Raw genomic sequence first — 21474 nt, 5'->3', positions numbered from 1 at the left:
TTTAGTCACTAGCAGGCTAGTTGTTATATTAATCATTACTCGTTATATAATATCGCATGGCTTGTCTGTTTAGTAACCAATTGTAATAAATATAGTAAATATACCTACGCATATTTTTTAGAAACATCAATTCCGATGAGATCCATTTTGGGGAAAGACGGTTATTAAAAAAGTAAAAAAAAGCTTTCGGTGAAAAGTGAACAGCCATTTCAGATATAATGACGGTAATTTGCAATAATTTTATGTCTCAAGTACAACGAAAAAACACGTGAAGAACAGCTACAAATTACACTTTGAAAAACTTTAAAATGATTTCATTCGTCTGCAAAACGAGTCGGTTGCTCTGTGACTTTGACGTTTCGCGGGGTTAAAATCACGTGTTTGTGGCTTTTGCCGTGACTAAAGGATAACATATTGTTCACACCCCTGAGCAATAATACAGAGTAGTGGCCAGCGAGTGGTGGACTAATGGTTCGGTCATTTCGAAGCGAAACTTTCGAATTAAATCTCAACTGATGTCGACGTCGCGGCCACAGTGCAGCAGCTCGAGCTCTGCTCATCCGCGATCAATAACTTGGAAAATTTATAGAATGAAATTGTTTAATATATTATATACATGCGGTTATTATCGTCTGGGACGACACCGCTTCGACACATTTATTTGATGACAACATTTTCATAAACCCCCCTCCCTCCCCATTTCATGACTACAACGTTTTTTTATCGTGTGTTACGCGTTTACACTGCACCTGAAGGGTCACGCGATCGCCGAATGACTCGGAACGCGAAAGTAATATAATTGCGGCGCTTCGAGGTTTAGCCATATACGACGACTGTGTATACGTCGTATACTAAGTATACGATATTATACGCACTATATATGTATATATTATATGGTCATCGTCGTACGGCGTGGTACACCGCGCCGCCCAAACCCCCTCGATTTTCGAAAAATATTTTCCGGAACGGACTCGACGTTTGTGCGTAACGTCACACACACACGCACCCACCTACATGCACACACCCGCGCACGCACGCACCCACGCACTCGGTTGTTCGGAAAACCTGCTCGAAAATCAATATACCCACACGCCAAACATACATATTTTACTCTTGCGTCACGTCGACCCCTCCGTCGGGGGGAGGGGGGGAGAGGAGCGGGTATGGGAGACAATCGATATGCCCTCCGCGTCCTGCCCGCCCGCCCGCCCGCCACCGCGACGGGCATTCGGCGGAAGTCACGGCGGAGTGGCGGCAGGGAGAAGAGGGACGTCCTCGGTCGCGGGAGGCGCCCCGTAGCGGCCGCCGCCCAAAGTCGGTGCGTATGTATAGTCTGAGCGGAAAAATCGACCGCCACCGCCGTCGTCGGGAAAACCGGGCAGTGCGCGCGATAAAATTCACGGCGCGTTCCCTCGTCGTCCGAGCTCGTCGCCGTCGTCCGTGCTCGACAACCGTCGCGCGCAACGTTCCCCATTTCGTACAGAGGTGTTCGCCGACGGCCGTCTTCCGCGAGTCTCTTATCGCATAGTAAGGCGTCGTCGTTGGGTTTCACGCGTTTTGCCACGGATTTCGGCCCCGACGAGGCGTCACGGTTTTCGAGTGCCGACGTCGTTTTTTTTTTTTTGGATCTGTTGTTATTGGTTGTTTTTTTTTTTCATTGCCAACCTGCGAGACCCGATGTCGTTGGGCCGAGTTCAGTACACCGCAAATGCCACGGCACAAGTAAGAACTTATAACCGTACACACGCAGTGCACACGATATCAATGTAGAGCACATATATATATATATATATACAGAGTAGCTTATTAGATTTGTGTTTTATTACCTATTGGCTATTATAATATTATATTGTCGTCGTTATCTATAATATACAATATATATACTGTTTATTATTATCGTGTTTGTCGCGCGCACACGATCGATGCCGGTCGGGGTGTTAAAATACGACGTGGAGGTCGATGAGAGAAAATAAAAGCAGGTTTTCCGGCGGCTTTGGATTGGGCCGGGTTTGAAGCGTTCGCGAGACGCGCGGAAAACGCGAAAAATAATATCGCGGAAAGGACGCCGCGCCGCCGCCACCGCCGCCGATGACGACGACGACGATGTCTACGCGGGCCGTATATAGGTCACTGGGCAAGGCGTGAGCATATTATAATATAAAACGAGACGACGCGACGCGACGCGCGCGCGCGCATCACACACACACGAATTCACGACCTTCACTTCGTATTTGATTATTATAATAATATCGTCGGGATTTAAACTCGAGTGAGAATAATCGCGACAATCGCACTCCGACGAACTCTCGTCGCACCCGATATTATATAATATTATACGTCGCGTGGCTGGAAGAGAGCGGAATATCAACCGAAATTATACGGTTTATGTATTATTGTCCGTCAACGGTAAAACAGATATTGATAACAGTAATGCGCACACACGCTCGCCCGAGCCTTAATTGTTCACCGGTGTAAATACGAGATTTATCGTTAATACGCATCGTATTTTGACAATATTACGTGGATCGTTGAGTTTCTACGGATGGCTACTTTTTCGATATGAGCGTTTGCATCGGAAAAAAAGAACGAATAAATGCAGGATTCGTATATATATATACGTAGTACATATAATATTGTCATATAATATATTGTATGGTCGAACGTCCGGTCGATTGACTGCAATTCAATCATATCATATCATACAATATAATGGTGTGTAATGTATATCAGCGTATATGCGAGTGTTGCCGGCAGCTCGTATAATATAATACGCGTGGTATTGGTATATATAATAATAACGAGTATTATACCATTATTATCGTACTATTATTGTTGTTCCGATCGTTTACCAAATCGATTATCCGTCAGGCGCAGTATTCCATCCGGCTTACTATTACACAGTAGCTGTATGGTATAGGTCAGGCACTTTAGCGTGTACCACATTTTGACGTAGAAAAGAAATAAATCTGAACTTCTCAATTTGTCAGAAAAATAAGTGATGAAATGTACGGGCTTTCAGAGTTCAGACCGTCGAATCTGTCCCTTTCCGGAATCGTCCATTCGGATGGTACCTACTATATTTTATTGTATCTATATGAGTTATTATCAACGCGATACTTTACGCAGTATAGGTACTTGTGTAGGTATATAGAAAATCGCGTCGATTTTGACGAAATAATTATATCGTTTTTACTAACACCTATATTATCTGAGTTTTAAGCTCTTCTGTTTTCGCGTTGAATCGTTTTACGTGAAAATTATAGCATAAAATTTACCACAGTGCACATCATTGACAAGCCAATCGTTATTATAAATTGTACATGTTATTAACATTCTTAATTTAAAAAGTTTTGAAACGATAAACTTTTTTCTCAAGTTTCCGAACAATTTGAATGTATTCAGTGCACATTACAACGTAAAAAATACCGACAATAACAATATAGGTGAGTAACGAATAATCACTCGGAAAATTAAATATATTTTCGGTTTTTTATTGTGTATGTTGAGAACTGGAGACAACTACTCTTGGTTTACAGATTGTAATTGATAGCGTCTCATCCGGAGTTTGTGCTTAACCTTAAACACATGATTTGTATTATCTCATATTCTTGTATATATAGGTCAAACAGAAAAACACGCGTTCTATGTGTGTGTGTGTCGTCTGAGTGTACACACGGACAATCATTATTTAAATGCACGTTATTATAATATTATATCAATATTTTGACTAAACAATTATGATAATGTACCATGGACGTTTCAGTACCTTCCACCAATTGATTATATTTGCGTAATATAAACAAAACAATGTGTCAAGTTCTACTATGTAAATAGTTTAAAACTCCTGACGGAATCAAAACCCATTCACTGTCGTGTAAGAAACAGCCACCTTAATCCAAAAGTAATTTTTTCTCCGCTTTTTTTTTTGTCCGGTAATTTTTTACTCGCTATTTTGCTGTCTGTCATTTACACGCGTCTACCGTGCAGTAAACCATAAAAAATCAAACCAAACCAAACTTTTCGACGGGTTCTCTCGCTCTTGCATGTTACGCGGGCCCCTTATCGTAAACTGCTCCACAAGACAATTTCGAATTACAATTGATTAAGTGTAGCCGAGTAGGTACTTATACTATCTTTATTTTGTATGCATAATTCAAGGATTTTAAGAACACACTATACATGAATACTATATACATCAGGATTTTTTAGTTTGTAACTGCATTATATTTTAAGCTCTCCAATGAAATGAGATTCTGTACTCTTTATACGTCGTATAAATTATAATATTTATATTAAAGATTTAAAGGAGTATGCGATGTACGAGTGTCTACAAATGAAAATTGATGATTTTTTAACTTGAACAAGGTGTTGAACAATTATATGAATAATTTTATTAATTGATTAATACAAAATGCATGGTAACATATATATAAATAAATATATATATAAAATATGAAACTAGCTATATTAGTTTTGACTTTGTCCGGGTTAAAATGAATCTGTCTTTCTATCGTTTTCTGTTTTGATTTAATCGAAATATAACACAAACTACACAGTTACAATCGTTTATTTTATGATTTTCCCCCTCTGAATTCTTGATATATTTTTGATGGTAAAATTTAAACTGTAGATAAGTTCGATGAATGCTTTTCAACCGACGTAAACCTTATATATAGTTAAGATTGATATTCGTCTTAATACGTTTAGGTACAGTGAAAATATGTCAAATATTAGAAAAAGCTAATCATGATCGTCAATCATAAAAGTATAAGCACTATAAACATATCGTATAATATCGTGGTCATAAATATATTTGACATTTTTTCCAAAATATATTTGTAAACATTTTTATATGCCATATTTATATTAATTATAATATTATATAGTAGTATAAACCGTAACCAATGAAAATCGTATAAGCTATTGAAAACTATCCGCCAGTTTATGAGTCTAAAGAGGACAAACAAACAAAGGAACATTCATTTTTATGTATGTATTTAGATAATAATATAATGCACCACTAATATTTACACACTATTAAGCTGCGCAATATCGTACAAGGTAGAAGGTGTATTATATATTATTATGAATTTAATCAAATTAAATGTGTTGCACAACTGTCAATTATTATTTATTCATTCTTACGTTCTTCCTAATGATATTTAGTTTTTGTCGTTTTCGGTTTTATAACTCGAGGATATTTTATCAAAATAATATTATTTCTGAAAGCGATTTTTTATCGAAATACCCTATCTTTCTATACAGTCGAAGATAATGGCTCAAATCCCTTTACAAATTGAAAATAAAACCTATTTCGATCGGATGTAATATTGTTGTCAGATCGTATACAAAATCGTATTTCGTTTCCGGTAAAAATAGCAGCCGAGGTATATATAATTTTCATTCCTATTTGTTTTCGTCGATCGGTCGTACTACTATACTACTCGTATTACCTACACCCGTGATTTTTTTTCGTGATGATAACAACCGACGACAGTGTAATAAATAATTTCTTAATGATCATTTTTAATTTTGATTTTCCTACTAACGATCGCCGTAGCCAGACGAGACAATCTTTTCTCCGATTTCTGGGTCATCGTCGTTAAGTCCACGTTATCTTTCGAGCACTCACCACCGTCAGGAGCACTATATCATATAGTGTTATATAGCTACTGTGACAATAAAAATCATTATTAATCGCCCCGCTGGCCGTTATCGGACGTGTTTGTATTACGACATTCGTAGACGTACGCAATGCGCAATCGACGAATAACGATCGTCGTAACGTCCATTATAATGATACACCGTAATGTAATATAAATTAATATAATATTATAATATTATATAGTGATATTCTCCAAACGTCGTGTTAAAATATTTTTTTTCTTATAATATACCAAACCATTATATAATAATATCGAGCACATGTTTGTTGTATATTAGAATTTGGACCGTCGACCGCGGTACATTTCTCGTATATAATTCATAATATCTATATATCTATATATACATATTGTGCGATGTATCCCTCCTGTTGGTGATTTTTTTATTTTTCTATTCGCCACGTGTTCTATTTTGGGATCTCGTCGTGAGATCGGTCAATTGGTGAACAAAACAGTACTGCGGCAACAGCAGCAGCATCGCGTCGTCTCTTGTCCACAATATATTATCATAATAACACTAATAATAAATGTCGTATAACGATACGTCATGATCAACGCGTGACGACAGTGCCGTTAGACGTGCGTCCGACGGATGATCGATAATATAATAATAATAATAATAATAATAATATATCGTCGTAAACCGCATATCATCCGACCACGTGACGTTTCGTACGAGGTTTTATACCTGGAAGGTGTTTTTTATTTTTTTGTTTTTATTTTTTTTTGACGACCACGAAATCCCTTTTTTTCCGCAGCGGATACTTCCGGGCAATAGAGAGGTTTGCGATACATCCCGCGCTGCCGGCACAGGACTATAGAAGAAATCGCGTAGTTATTAGAACATTTACGTGGCGGACGCAAATCGATTTTTCGATTTTTTTTTTCTTACGGTACGTAAACACGCCACCGCACGCAACAATAATTATTATATATTATCACAATATCGTTTATCGCGTCCGAGCGAGTGATTTGAGTGCACCGAGTGCCACGAAGGGGCGGACGGGTTAACATGCAGTGGCATAGTAGTTCTTCGGGCGGCGCAAAAAACTCACGGAAACTCGGTCGGTCGCGAAAACGCGTGGACTGCACACGTAATGACATTATAATAATATGATCCGTAATATTTCGTCGTAATGACACTATTATTATTTTTGCTCGATATTTATTCAAAATCCGTACACACACACACACACACACAGTCTTACCTGCTGCTACTACGCGCACTACTGTTTTGTGAATATGCGTTAAAAAAAATAATAATACGACGCAGACGATTTATTAATCTCGCGCGGCACGACGGTGACACGTTGTATATATATGTCATAATATTATTATTTTATCGTTTTTCAACATTTTTTTTTTTTTTATGAACGCGTTGCAATAGTATTTTATTCGTTATGTTTGCACGTCGCATCAAACGCAAAACGTAGATCAGTGTTATTTATCCGGAAAGCTTTCACGTCATTACATCGTCAATATACAATAGGTAGAATATTTATTGCAGTCGATGCACGCTGTCTGACAAACTCATAAGTCATAATACTCATAATATTATAATCGAACCGATTCAAATGCACCCAAAGCCGTCGGACTTTCATCTTCGATATCGTCAGCTGCGACTATTATATCCGTTCACCGTTGGACTGTTTGTAGGCATATCAATCAATTATTTTTGACCGATGTCATTTCTGTTGACACGAATAATTTTCATAGCGCCGAGTTAAACACCGAGAAAATTACCTATTAGGTAAAGTTTACATAAAAATGCGATGACCACAATGAAAACGATTTTTAATTTAAAATTACAGCGAATAATATTGTACGACTGTACTATTCGTTTATGTGACGTGTAAAAGTGAGAACGAAAACTCTAGTATAAAGGATTAATTTTTATGACGGACAGATTTTGTCGTACAATTTTAAGCCTGCAAAGTACCTATATTATAATATACACCTAAATACATAACAATATCAGTACGTACTCTCGCATTTTAAATTCTAATAAGTATTTTCTGTTTACACAGCAAGATGAGTAATATAAATGTAAAATCCTAATAAGGTAATATTTTAAGATTATAGCCGTGTCATGTATAAACATTAAATTAATTTTAGTCTTATAGGATATAGAATTAATTTTTAATCATGTTTTAATATTCAGGGAACATGCATAAACACCTACATAGTTATTTAAATTTTACTTATTATTTACTTATTTAATTATGTACAAATGTACAATTACCTAATAAAATTACTTTTTAAGCGGTAAACGTAAAAATAAAACACTATTTTAAAGTAACTAATTTTGAATAAGCACACTCATATAATCAAATAATAAATATTAATTGTTGATAGCAATTTTTTTGGCTTCTTTATTAATGTATTAAAAACAAAGAACAAAAAGTCACAAATATATTGTTCTTGATATTAACGTTTAATAATGATTATTTTAATTCAACCGACAAGGCAACAAACAACATAAAAATAATTTATTCACACATTAAAATGATTATTAATATGTATAATTTATTTATATATAAATAAATGTAATCCTACTTCACCCGAGGAAAATAATATTTATATATATATATAAATATACTTATATCGCAATTTTAGTTTACCTCAACCAAGTTCACGAGCAAATCGACGACGGTGCACTTTGCTTTGTAAACTAATTCGACCGAGATAAGCAATCAACCTTTGGTGGATTATATATAACTCTAAGTGTACTTTCGAACAATGTTAAAACTATTCTTTACACTTTTTTGGTATATTTGAAAACATTTTCAGAAATTTTGTTGATTAGTTTTTAATTAAATAATTAAAAACATGCAACTGATTATAGATACATCTCTTTTATTTCTGTAACGAATTGCATAGTATATAGTATAAAAAAAAAATATATTCAATTTTTGTGAGTCAAAACAAAATTCTGTAGCAAACTATATAGATTAAAAAACGAAACTACAAATACTCTCCTAGTCTCAAGGTTAATGCATTTAATAATTTCCAAAATTATCTTATACAAAATTAATTTTATGAATAAAGACAAGATGCAAGTTTAAATAAAATACAATTTATAATATACATATTTATATGTTATACAACTTAAACTTAATAAAATTAACGTTTCGTACTTATTTAATAGTTTTTATTATGATTATAATCATAAATATTTATTTCATAAATAATAATAAGCATATTTTTATTTTTGTTTAGAATTATCAACCAATCACTTACAGAACATGCTGAAAATACACAAGGGATTGAAAAAAAAGAAGAAAAATAAGAAAAATAAACATAAAGAAGAAGAACTTTTCAACGAAGAAGAACTTGAAAAATATCGTCGAGAACATCAGGAGGGAAAAGTAGCCGAAAGTGAAAAAGACGGCCAAGAAGAGTGGCAGAAATTTAAAGCAATCACTGCTGGAATTGATGATGTCTTAAAAAAAACACAAGGAGATCTTGATCGTATCAAGACAAACAGTTTCTTTCAAAGGAAACCTACACAGACTGAACTCAAAGCCGTCGAAGATAAGCTTGAAGCGGAAAGAAGAGAAAGAGTAAAAGAAGAAGCCCGCCTAAAAGCTGAAGCAGAGGCTCTAACTGCCGCTAAAGCAGTAGAGGAAGCAGCGGCTTGTGCACCAGTTGAAGAAGAATCATCATCAGAAGAATCAGACAATGGTGATGATATATTTGACACTTCTTATGTCGATGTTATAACAAGTGGAGAAGTAAAACTTGCGTACATTCCAGAAAGTCCAACTGAAGAAAACCCAGAGTTTGATCCATTTGATACATCTATAGTAGACAAAGTTATCCAACCTAATCCATCTAAGAAGAACAAAAGATATATAAGTCTTGGGTGTGCGGTTGAAGTTCTTTCCGGAAAGGAAGTTGATATAAATCCTGAGGTATTCAGGTCAACTGCTGTACGAAAAAGACCTAAACCTGTAAATTTACTATTGGAGAGTTTTGACGAAAGCAGTTCAATCGCAAAACTTGCAGATGACAAGCCATTAAAAACTTTGCTTGACGACGATCCAGATTTACCTACCGACGCATTACCGTTAACAATAGTTACTCCTATTGAGATAAAACCACAATCAATTAAAAAAGAAAATACTAAAACTCCCGAACAAGATATCAGTCAAATTATCAACGAGTTTGATTCACCGCTTATTTTATCTGAAAATACAAATACACAATTAGACCTTGATGACGATATTGATGATGAATTTTCTGCATTAGCTGCTGAATCATTGTCAAAATCGCCTTTACCCGAGGACATAGATCCCTTTGATACGTCATTCGCAGATCATCTTGTGCCTGCAATAAACAATCTCAACATTGAAAGTGAACAAACGAACCAACAATCTAACGATAAGGTAGCGGAAAAAGAATTTTTTGAAATTGTAAGACCACTAAGCATTGAACATAGAGATTTATTGGGTGGGAGTACAACTGATTTATCAGTTATTGGACATAATCCCATTGAACCCCATAATCCGGCATCTGAACCTACCCATATTGATCCATTTGATACATCTATTGCTGAAAGCTTGTTACCCGGAAAAGGAGAATTAAAATTACTTGAAAAAGAACTATTAGAAGATACTAAAACTATCAGTAAAAAAATAATTATTGAAGAAGACGACGATTTTGATCCAAGAGCTGAGGATATTGTTCGACCAGCTGAACTTAATCTAAAAGAAAAGAGAGTCAGTATACCAAAGGTAACATTTGCCTTAGAAAAGGATTTGTTAACTGACGATCATCACGGTGAGCTGCATGTAGCAAAGCCATTGACTCCGTATTACCCACAGGACCAATCAAACGAAGACAATTCTGAAATCGATCCATTTGACACATCATATGTGAAACACGCGCCGGGAAAAGTAGAATTAAAATTGTTAGAAAGCGAATTAGTGGAAACTGAACCTAAAAGTACAGATATACTCACTGAAGAAGAATTTATACCTCATATTCTCCATACACCTGTTGAACCAGAGATTGCTGTTCCTGAAGAGATTGATCCTTTTGACACTTCATTTGCAAACGACGCTGTGCCAAGTCAAACGGAAATAAAATTATTAGAATCTGAATTTATACATAAATAAACATGGCAAACCCATTCCTAATTGATGACTCAGCATCTACACTGACCGATAATAATAATACTTTTAATCCATTCTTAACTAATGCATCGACAGAATCAGAATCTCATAATGATAATCCTTTCTTTTCAACATTCGGTGCTTCAAGTGCCATTCCAGACAATACAAATCCTTTTTTGGCCTTCACACAAAATCCTGAACCGGCTCAATCAGTGGGTGATCTTTTGGGAATTAATGACACCTCCCAAACTACTGTAATAGATGAAGCATCCAAAATGAAACCTCCCCCACCAAGACCAGCTCCGCCAAAAAGACCACCACCAAGACCAACACCACCACCTCCACCTACGCACGAAGCTAAAGAACTAATTCTCAGCGTAACAGGAGAGATGGATGCGACTTCATCACATTTATTGGACAGATTGGGAAAAACTCCTAGTCCTACTCCAATGCGAGACCTATTAACTCCTAGCCCCACGCCAACAGCGGATCTATTAGGGTGTGATGACCTTCAACCTCCGATAAACTCTCAAACGTCGAGTGTTTTCGATCAACAATCCAACATTATTGACCTTCCTTCAGGATCAAAACCAGAAAGACCGAAATTCCCTCCGAAAATCGATTTTCTCATGGATGATTTATTAGAAGATGTTCCAATCAATGAAGAAATACAGCCTGAAGAATGTTTAATAAAAAGTAGAACTCCGTCAATCACAGAAAATCCACCATTACCTGTAGGATCACATCCATCTTCAAGGAAATCTTCAAATGATTTTATTCTACCAGTCAGAAGATTATCGCATGATGTTACAGAATCCAGAAAAATAATGCCTGATTTAAGTAAAATAGCAGATCGTAGAAAGTCAGATATAGGTCATTTCGCACCGATATTACCTTCAAGAAAACCAACCAGCCAAAGTGATCAGTCACTATTAGAAAGTAAATCTGAAAACATTATCCAAGAAATCAATGAACCAGAAGATAAATCATGTAATGAAATAAGTAAAAATATGCCTGATTCTAATTTAGTACCTACTGAAGAAATTCCGGACCAAAAATTAAAAGAAGAAATTATTCCTGTAATATCTAAAGAAATGAACAGCCAGTGGGATGAAGAAAAAAATGGATTAGATTTTGATTCTCAACAACAAATAGAATCTTCTAATCAGATCGAAATTGAAACTTCATCGAATGATACAAAATTAACGCCATCTGCAACAGACCTTTCACCATTAGAATTGACAGAAAAAGAAAATTTATCTTTTAATGCATTTTATGTAAATACAACTTTGCCAACATCCGAATCATTTCCTTCGTTTACTGATGGTGATGGAGTGGGAGAGCACGCAGATATTGATGCATACGATACAAAACCGATACCACCAGTGCCTGACCCATCGCCTTTCCAAGAAGTACCTACTGAAGAAACTTCATTCAATGCAGTATTTGAAGCTTCTGAGCAAATAACGACTACTCCGTTCGAAGTTCAAAAACCACAACAAGCAGATGATACAGATCCGATTGTAACTACAACTGTGCCTGAGCCATTACCGGTATTGACAGAAACTGAAAACCATGATGCATTTGATGCTTTTGCTGCAAAGTTTGACGACTCTCAAAATGATTGTAATGCATCTGGAGGGGCATTCGATGCATTTGGAAGTGTTTCAGGAGGCGCTTTTGATGATTCAACAATGGGTTTTGGAAACGATGATAACTTTGATTCATTTTTATCAACACATCAAATCCCTGCTGCGCCACAATCAACACCAGCTAAGGTTACGAGAAATAATTCTGGTGAATCTTTGGACGAAAACGATTTTAACGTTTTTATAAGGTAACTACAACTATAAATTACAATTAAACTATTTTAACTTTAAAACTATATTTTTTCAGACCTAAAACAGAATCTGACAACATTGACCAATCAGCCGTGCCTTCAATAGCTCCTCCGCCGAAAATACCAACAAGTCTATTTCAAGAAGGAGCGCCTTCTAGATTTAATCCATTTGATCAAGAGCCCAATGAAACGAATTATAAAAACCAAGGTATTAAAATAAAAAATAATCAACTATAAAGTTCATAACATTAAAATATATTTCATATTCAATTACTCTATTAGTTACATACTCTCCTCAAACTATTCCTCAACGAACTGATTCTCAAGAAACGCCTCCAAGTCCACTGTTTGATGAAGATGTCTCTCAACCCCTTGAAGAATTTCCAAGAGTCAATTACAACGGTGATGGCTGGGCAATGGAATTAAGACAGCCAAACAAGAAAAAAATCACTGCTCACAGATTTTGGAAAAAAATATTTGTTAAAATCACATACCAGGGAGAAAATCCTGTTCTACAATTGTATAACACTAAAGATGATAAAGATCCTTTCCAAGAATTACCATTACAGCCTAGTTATTCTGTATCCGATATTGGTAAGTAACTATTCAATAGTGCATGAAAAAATTGTCTAAGCAATAATCATTAATATTTATTATTTTTAGGTGCCCAACAATACGATCAATATGGTAAAATATTTACCGTTAAGCTGTTATATATATTCTATAAAGAGAAAGCAGGATTTAGACCAGGTCAAGTTACAAAAGCCGAAAGATTAACTAACAAATTGAGTCAATTTGCAGCTTATGCTATTCAGGGTGATTATCAAGGTGTAAAAGAATTCGGTAGTGATTTGAAGAAATTAGGATTGCCCGTTGAACACGGAGCTCAAGTAAGAAATTAACATTTTAAATATTTAGATATTTTATAATAACTGGCCAATAATCATTATACAGACAACGACATTGTTAAAATTGGGAAGTCATAATTTTGAAGACATGAAACAGTTTAGTATTTGTATCGAGGAAGCCTTATTTAAGCTTTCTGCTCATCGTGATAGAGCATTGAATTATAAAGTAGAAGATGTGCAAATCACTGCTATTGATGAACTATTTGTTGACCAAAATTCACAAGGATCAGTACTTAAACAAATCGCACGAGTCCGTCTGTTCTTCTTAGCGTTCATGTGTGGTGAGTGTTTGAATGCATTTTCCTGTTTAAAATTCTGTTTTTATTTGTTATTGATAATATTTTAGGAATGCCCGATGTCGAGTTGGGTGTAAATGATTTAGTTCGACAAGGCAAAGAAGTGGTTGGCCGTCACGACATCATTCCGGTAGTTACTGAAGAATGGATTCGATTGGAAGGGGTTGAGTTCCACAATTGTGTTCAACAAGACGAATACGAAAGAACAAGAACTATAAAGTAACATTTTACGCTTAATTAATTAAAATGTTTTATTTATTATTTCAAATTCATAGGTTTAAGCCTCCAGACGCTTGTTACATCGAATTAATGAGATTTAGAGTCAGGCCACCCAAAAACCGTGAACTTCCATTACAACTAAAAACAACTATGTGCATAACGGGAAATAAAGTACTTATCTAATTTAATTCAAAAAGATATCATAATTTTTGTGATTTTATAAACTTAGAAGTTAACACAATCAATGATTTTAGGTGGAATTAAAAGGAGATGTTCTCGTGCCAGGATTCACAAGCAGGAAATTGGGACAAGTGCCTTGTGAAGACGTAGCCATAAGGTTTCCCATACCGGAATGTTGGATATATCTATTCAGAGTAGAGAAGCACTTTAGATATGGATCTGTAAAATCTGCACACAGAAGGTATTTGTAAAAATAAAATAAAACGGTTTCGACAACGATTTACCAACAAGTATGCTTATTAATAGTTGATTTATTACAGGACGGGTAAAGTGAAAGGTATCGATCGATTCCTCGGTACAATGGACAATCTCGAACCTCATTTAATCGAAGTGACATCTGGTGAGGCCAAGTACGAACATCACCACAGAGCTGTAGTATGGAGAATGCCGAGGTTGCCAAAAGAAGGACAAGGTATGAAATCGCGACATTACGACACACAATACTATTACACGTGCTGACCAATATAATATCGCGCGTTTTTCTTCTCAGGCGCGTACACTACACACAACCTCGTGTGCCGTATGACATTGACGTCGTACGACCAGGTCCCCGAGGAGCTGGATAAATATTGTTATGTCGAGTTCACGATGCCGACCACTCAGGTGTCGCACACCACCGTTAGGTCGGTATCGATTGTAAACAGCGAGAAAGATTCACCACCTGAAAAATACCTGAGACTGATGGCCAGACACGAGTACAGGTAAATTATTTATACGTTCAATATTATTATTCATTGTCCGTCGTAGGTATCGCTATGAGCAGTGCCGTCCTTAGGGGGGGGGGGGGGGTGGGGCGAGCAGGGCCCAGGCCCTGAGCCTCGCGTTTTTTTTTTCGTAGTATTTAAATTGTATGTTTTATATACCTAATTAGTAATTATGAATAAATGTATAAAAATAACGAAGTTGGTTCCACGTACTAATATTAGAATATCCATAATACAATATTTTCGTAATCGCAACACATCAGCCTTGGTAGTTGGTGATGCAGGTAACAGGCAGCAGCTACGGACCGTCTTTTTCGTCGAATTGTTATTACTTATTAGTTATTAGTAGGGGTCGGATTTTAAAGGAAATGCTTCTTTTTATATATTTAAGATAGAAATCTAATTATTATACATAAATTCGTTTCACGTCAATCTGATTCCAAGTAAACGAATTTATTTTGGCTTTTTTTTGTGTAAATGATTTTTGTGCTTTTTTCAGTTATTCTAACTGTGGAATTTTTATATGTCTATTATGCTATAAAAATAAAAAAAAATGTTTATTTACTTAATAAGAAATGTGAAAACCCGCAATAATGACCGTGATCGTACCATTAGTGTGAAATGACCTTAAACGTATAGATTATCGATCTGCAGATAGTTAATAGGTCGATAGCTTATCGGCTATTGAATATAGTAAATACGTGGCAGTAAATTCTTATTTTAATTTAAATTTTTTTTTATTCAGTTTTATAAATTATTAATAAATATTCATGTTAATTTTTTGCTTTTTTATAGAATGAATATGCTTCTTTTTACTTTTTTAAAACAATTTTGTGCTTTTTTTGTTATTTATTATGCTTTAAAATCTGAGTCCTAGTTATTATAGTAATAGATAATAATAGATTTAAAACGTCGCCGTCGGTTGTCACCGTCGGGCATCGGGAAAACATTGATAATAATAAATAATATATTATATTGAACAAATAGTAGGTAAATTGATTCTATTAGTAGTAGTTTTTACTTTTTCGTGTGTGCGTTTGCTGTTGACATCGGTTGTATCTAATATTCTAGTACAATAATATTAAAATGAGTGGTCGTTTACGTGATAAATATCGAAAATTTAAAAGTGGTGGTGAAAAACGAAAACTTAAGAGTTAAGATTGCTATTGAACATCAAATAAACGTCAAAAAAACTCTTTATTCAAATTTTTGAAATTATAGTAATGATACTATAGTCGATAGTGGTCAAATTAAAAGTAGAATAAATGTTAATCTCCAATTGAGTCATAGTGACGATGTTAATACAGAAAAACATATTATAATCTATCTATAATACCTAAAATATGTACAAGTATTTTCGCCCTGGGCCTCGCAAATCCTAAGGACGGCCCTGGCTATGAGCATTTCGCTCACACAATTGCCATTTTAAGAACCACTGGTTTAAATATTATCGGATTTTGACTATATTATAATATAAATGTTTCCTTGAGTTATTTACGAAAATGATTACTAAGAAATATTAAAAGTTATAAATAAATGTACAAATTTAATAATACCGTGTAATTAGCGTTGTACTCACCCGTCACTGATCGCCTTACCGTATATTTTATAATTATACTGATTTTATTTTCGGTTTATTATCTTATCATATTATTATACTATAACAGTCTAATATTGACATTTGTCAGTACCATGGTATATTTTTATGCTCACACGTATATTTTAATACCTATGTGAACGAAACGCTTACACGATACTAACGGTGTAAAAATATTAGCGACACCAACGACGGGTTAAATTGTTGGTACAAATATTACAATGCACAATGTGTAGACGTGCTGACTAGTTAGGTAGAGGTACCTGTCTCGAGCCTTCTAATCGAATATCGTTTTGCTTGTATTCATAATTATTATTCATTAACCGTTTTTCGCAGGGTGGAAATCGAACACATACACGGGCAGATCGAAGAAAACCCATACTTAGCAGCGACTGCAATGCCCAGAGCCGCCCAACATTCGTCAGAAGCTAAACTACCACCACCCCCTGCGTCTGACAGCGACTCTTCTTCTTAAATGACAAACCATTTAAATAACGAATGCTATAGTGCTATATAGTGATTATTATACCGTTATAGCATTTGTTGAAATTCAATTTTAGATTGTGATCTCTTCCTCTAAAGTTAAATTAACTCAACAATTGTTAATAATACATACTTTATACAATGTACATAATATATTTAGTTTAGATGATTAAACGTATTATTGAATAGGTACTTAAATACGATACTATCACTAAAAGCACATTCAAATCCACGAGCAATCCGAATAAATGACTACTCATCACATAAACTATATATATATATATTTTCATCAACTCAACGTCGAAAACCGAAATTCAATAACTGTGCCGTTTGTACAAAAATGAAAAATTAGACGCTTTTGCAAGTCATTTTTTTAGTAGATTTTTTTTTTCCATTAGTTGGCTTTTACGGTATCGAGTTTATAAGATGACAATAATACACGTCGATATCGTTTTGCGATATCTTCCTAAAATACATTTGTTACGCTCATTTAAAACGCTTGATGGGGTGTCTCATTATTTTTACTAGTGACTTTTTGTATTAGCTGTAACGAATACGTGTTTATTTTTTTTTTTTATCATATTCTGCCCGTGTCGTACATGTGCCATAATAATTATAATGTCATAGGTTTTACGTAGGTAACAATAATACAAAAAAAAAAATCTATAAGTATTTATGTTTACGGAAAATATCCATATTGTATATTACTGTATACTACGTACGTAAACAATGATAATTATTCATTACCTATACCTATAGTGTATTACCTATTATTACTGTTATTATTATTATTATTATTTTTTGTTTTTAACGGAGTAACGTTGTACTTATTTGTTTTTCGGTCATGTTATTCCTGTGTAAATAATTTTATTGAATTTCCCGTAAAACTATAAGCCACACTTACACGACTATAATATTTAGCGACTACGAATTATATGTTAATAATATTATACATTCGTTGTACATACATGTCGTAGACTAGCATAAACGACTTACTTGTCGACCGATTGTTGTTGTCTAGAGAGATTTGAAACAAAGTTAAATAATAATTTATTACCATAAGAATAATATTATAACCCGTGAATACTTACCTACTGTAATTTTTAAAACATAATTAGGAAAAAAAACAATGTTATCCACTGCAACTACCGCGAGTCAACTGATATTATGCAGACCACGCGTGACTATAACACTATAATAAATATAATAAAATTAAGAACAAAACTATTAATTAAATTGACTATGAAATAAAATGTTTTTTTTCTTCTTCTGACAGTAGGACTATTGTATCGTCATTAAACTTCGCCGACTCGAGTTACTGCAATTTAAATTCTGTGCAAAAAACGCCTTTTTACAACTTGTTAGGCTTTCATCATAACATTTCGTACTGTATAATATATACATTCCGGACGGTGTCATTATATTATTATTATGTTATTACGTACTTATTACAACGCAATTTAGAATATTATATATCTTTCGATCAGCAATATTAACTAATGTTATTCGTAATAATATTGTTGTACCAAAATATACAACGGTGTGTACCTATAAACAATACCGACTTTATTTTTAATTATTATATAATATAATGTCTTACTGTCTTGTAAAATGTATTGATCGTTTTTTGTTGCATATCACGAAGGTATCGAAAACTTTTGAACGTGTTATTTGTTATTTTTACTTTTTAAGACATGAAATATATATTATTGTAATAACATTTAACTATTAATATTACATTTAAAAAAAATATTAACTATTTATATTGTTATTATATATAGCTTTGATTGTTATAGTTAAGATTGAAAGGACAATACACGGCCGTGCGCATCTTCTCGTATCTATAAATACTTAGATACGCTAAACCGAGAGACAAGTACCCGTGTATTTATTTGGGTTACCAAATTATCGCATATATATTAGTTGGACCATATTCATTATCCAATACCTACCGGTTATATTACGGTGTAGTGAATTTTAAATAGATAACTTCTTAGAAATGTATCCCGAATGCGGAAGATAATTCGACATTCCGCGTTAAAGTCTAATAATTATCAACATATTTCATGTTAAAGTATTTATATTTATATTATTATTATTATTATTATTATTATTATACGTACAAGCATATGTATCCTCAAAAATGTATTGTGATAAAACATTTTAGACGTTCCGTTATTAGAGTATATTATTATTTGATTGCGTTATCAATTTGTTATTCTTGACGAGGTTAAGTGTAATCGATTGCTGAAAAAGTAATTTACGCTTTCGATTAAAATAATAAAAAAATATATTGAAATCTTTCCAATATTTATCTATTCCATCGTGTTATTTTGTTTGCGGCGTACCTACGTATTTTATTTATGTTGTGTTTGAATGTTTTTGTTTTTTTTTTTTTTTTATTAGTGTTTAAAAATGTTTGAATGTTCGTTATTATTTTCCTAACTATTATTATACCTATCTATATAATTATTATTATTATTATTATCATCATCGTCGTACGAATCATTTGATTCCTATCACATGTAATAAACATTTTATTGTAAAGTATATTTTTTATTTAGTTCAGTATGTTTGTTATAATAATAAGTACACATAACGATACATTAATTAAGTGTTTATAATTATATTATGTATAAACGAGTATACAATATATTCAGTATTCAGTGTATAACTATATAAAACACATTTAAGACTATAAATATAAAAATAATTTTAAAACTAATATTGTTGTTCTGTGTTTTTGTGATCCGAACATTTTTAATGTGAAGCATTTAATAATAAAAACTGTGAAATAAATGAATAACTATTATTCATACGAGTTACATTGGGTTGCAAACATTGCTAAATTGTCAATAATTGTTTAGACCGTTCATCAGCTATTCATATACTTATATAGATATATATTATATAGAGTTATATACCTACCACATTTTGGTAGAAAAGGTAGTTATGATAGTATAACTATAATCTGGCTAATAAGTTATGAATTTATCAATGATAATTGAAAATAAATGAAGGTTGCAATTATTATTTTTATTTTAAATATATTATACCTATCGACCCAATCGACCCATGCGAGTAATGATAAACTTAATAAATGTATACATAATAGTTTTATAATTTTTATGATTTTTAAATTATAGACATAAAGGTTTATCCTTATAAATTTTAATCAGAGATTTTTTTTCCAAAACTGAGTCGCCGTCAATGCAACAACTGAAAAATGGATATTATATATTATTATGAATTAAATAATTCAACTAAAACTAAAATTATCCATTAATAATTAAATAATGTAAATACAACTGTAAATTAATGACCTAGCTATAGAAGCCTTCATCCTTAATAATAATTTAAAAACTGATAATTATAAGAAGGTAAGTACTTTTAATATATTAGCTAATATTATATATAGCTCTGTTTCATATTATTTATACTGTATATTAATATAAATACTATTAATACTAATTAATACCCTTAGTATTTTTTTAATTATTAATAGTTGTTTACTAAATCGTACAAGAACCATACGTTTTGCAAATAATTTATGTTTAATTCAATTTTCCAGCATAAAATATAAAAATTCAATATGTAAATTTTTAAAGTTTTTCTCGCTTGAATACCGTTGAACAAAAAAAGAAAATATTAAGTTATTGAAAAAAATTATTCTACTCTTAGAATTAATAAATAAAAATTACCTATCTTTTATTTTATTTCGACAATCTGTTTATTTATTTCTATAAAACCATCTGTCGTAAATTATTCAAAATATATTAAAATATTAAATTATATAACATCTTTATCATGGTCTACTAAACTCGATGAAATATTATTAATTTTACTTATATATGATTGTTGGATACAGTGGCGTAAACTGAGTGGTGCAAAGATATATATGTTTTTACCACCAGAAAATCATTGAAATATATAATATAATAAATATAAACATGCAGGTACTAAATTGTAATTTCTGTGCATGTATTAGGCATTATCAATTAACTTATTATTCTATCTATATTCTAAAATAGTAAAATCAAAAATATAGTAATAATTCAGTACCTGACAAATTAGAATCAAAAATAGAATACATAAAACTAAATGACATTCAAAAAGATTTTCCATTAATTACAGAGACATTAAAATATTCCAAACAATACCTACTAATACAGCAGGTTGCGAAAGATCTTTTTCTTGTCTAAAGAGGTCAAAAATTTACCTTAGAACGACTATGGTACAATAAGAAAGGCTTAGTAGTTTACTTACTTTGCAGCTCGAAAAAAAGAATAATATTAACCAAGTAATTGATGAATTCGATTCGGGATCCATGTGTTGGAAATAATTATTATAAGTTGAGAATATGCCACCGCACCACCAGAAATTGGACCCAATTTACGCCACTGGACT

General features: G+C 33.3%; 1 protein-coding gene across 1 annotated transcript; it reads left to right on the top strand.

Moving 5' to 3' along the window:
* Positions 1-1361: 1361 nt before the first annotated feature.
* Positions 1362-19792, top strand: LOC132923187 (protein stoned-B-like). The gene is given in 13 exon segments (XM_060987035.1): positions 1362-1722; positions 8883-10781; positions 10784-12617; positions 12677-12828; positions 12903-13214; positions 13284-13510; positions 13575-13809; positions 13875-14043; positions 14100-14214; positions 14298-14464; positions 14544-14695; positions 14774-14984; positions 16921-19792. Coding segments are annotated over 12 exon segments (5586 nt in total). The 5' UTR covers positions 1362-1722; positions 8883-8908; the 3' UTR covers positions 17060-19792.
* Positions 19793-21474: the final 1682 nt, after the last annotated feature.

Source organism: Rhopalosiphum padi, chromosome 2, assembly GCF_020882245.1.
Source record: "Rhopalosiphum padi isolate XX-2018 chromosome 2, ASM2088224v1, whole genome shotgun sequence".
In the NCBI taxonomy this organism is placed as follows: domain Eukaryota; kingdom Metazoa; phylum Arthropoda; class Insecta; order Hemiptera; family Aphididae; genus Rhopalosiphum; species Rhopalosiphum padi.
The sequence above is the reverse complement of the archived record's forward strand: the minus strand, read 5'-3'. Positions and strand labels throughout refer to the sequence as shown.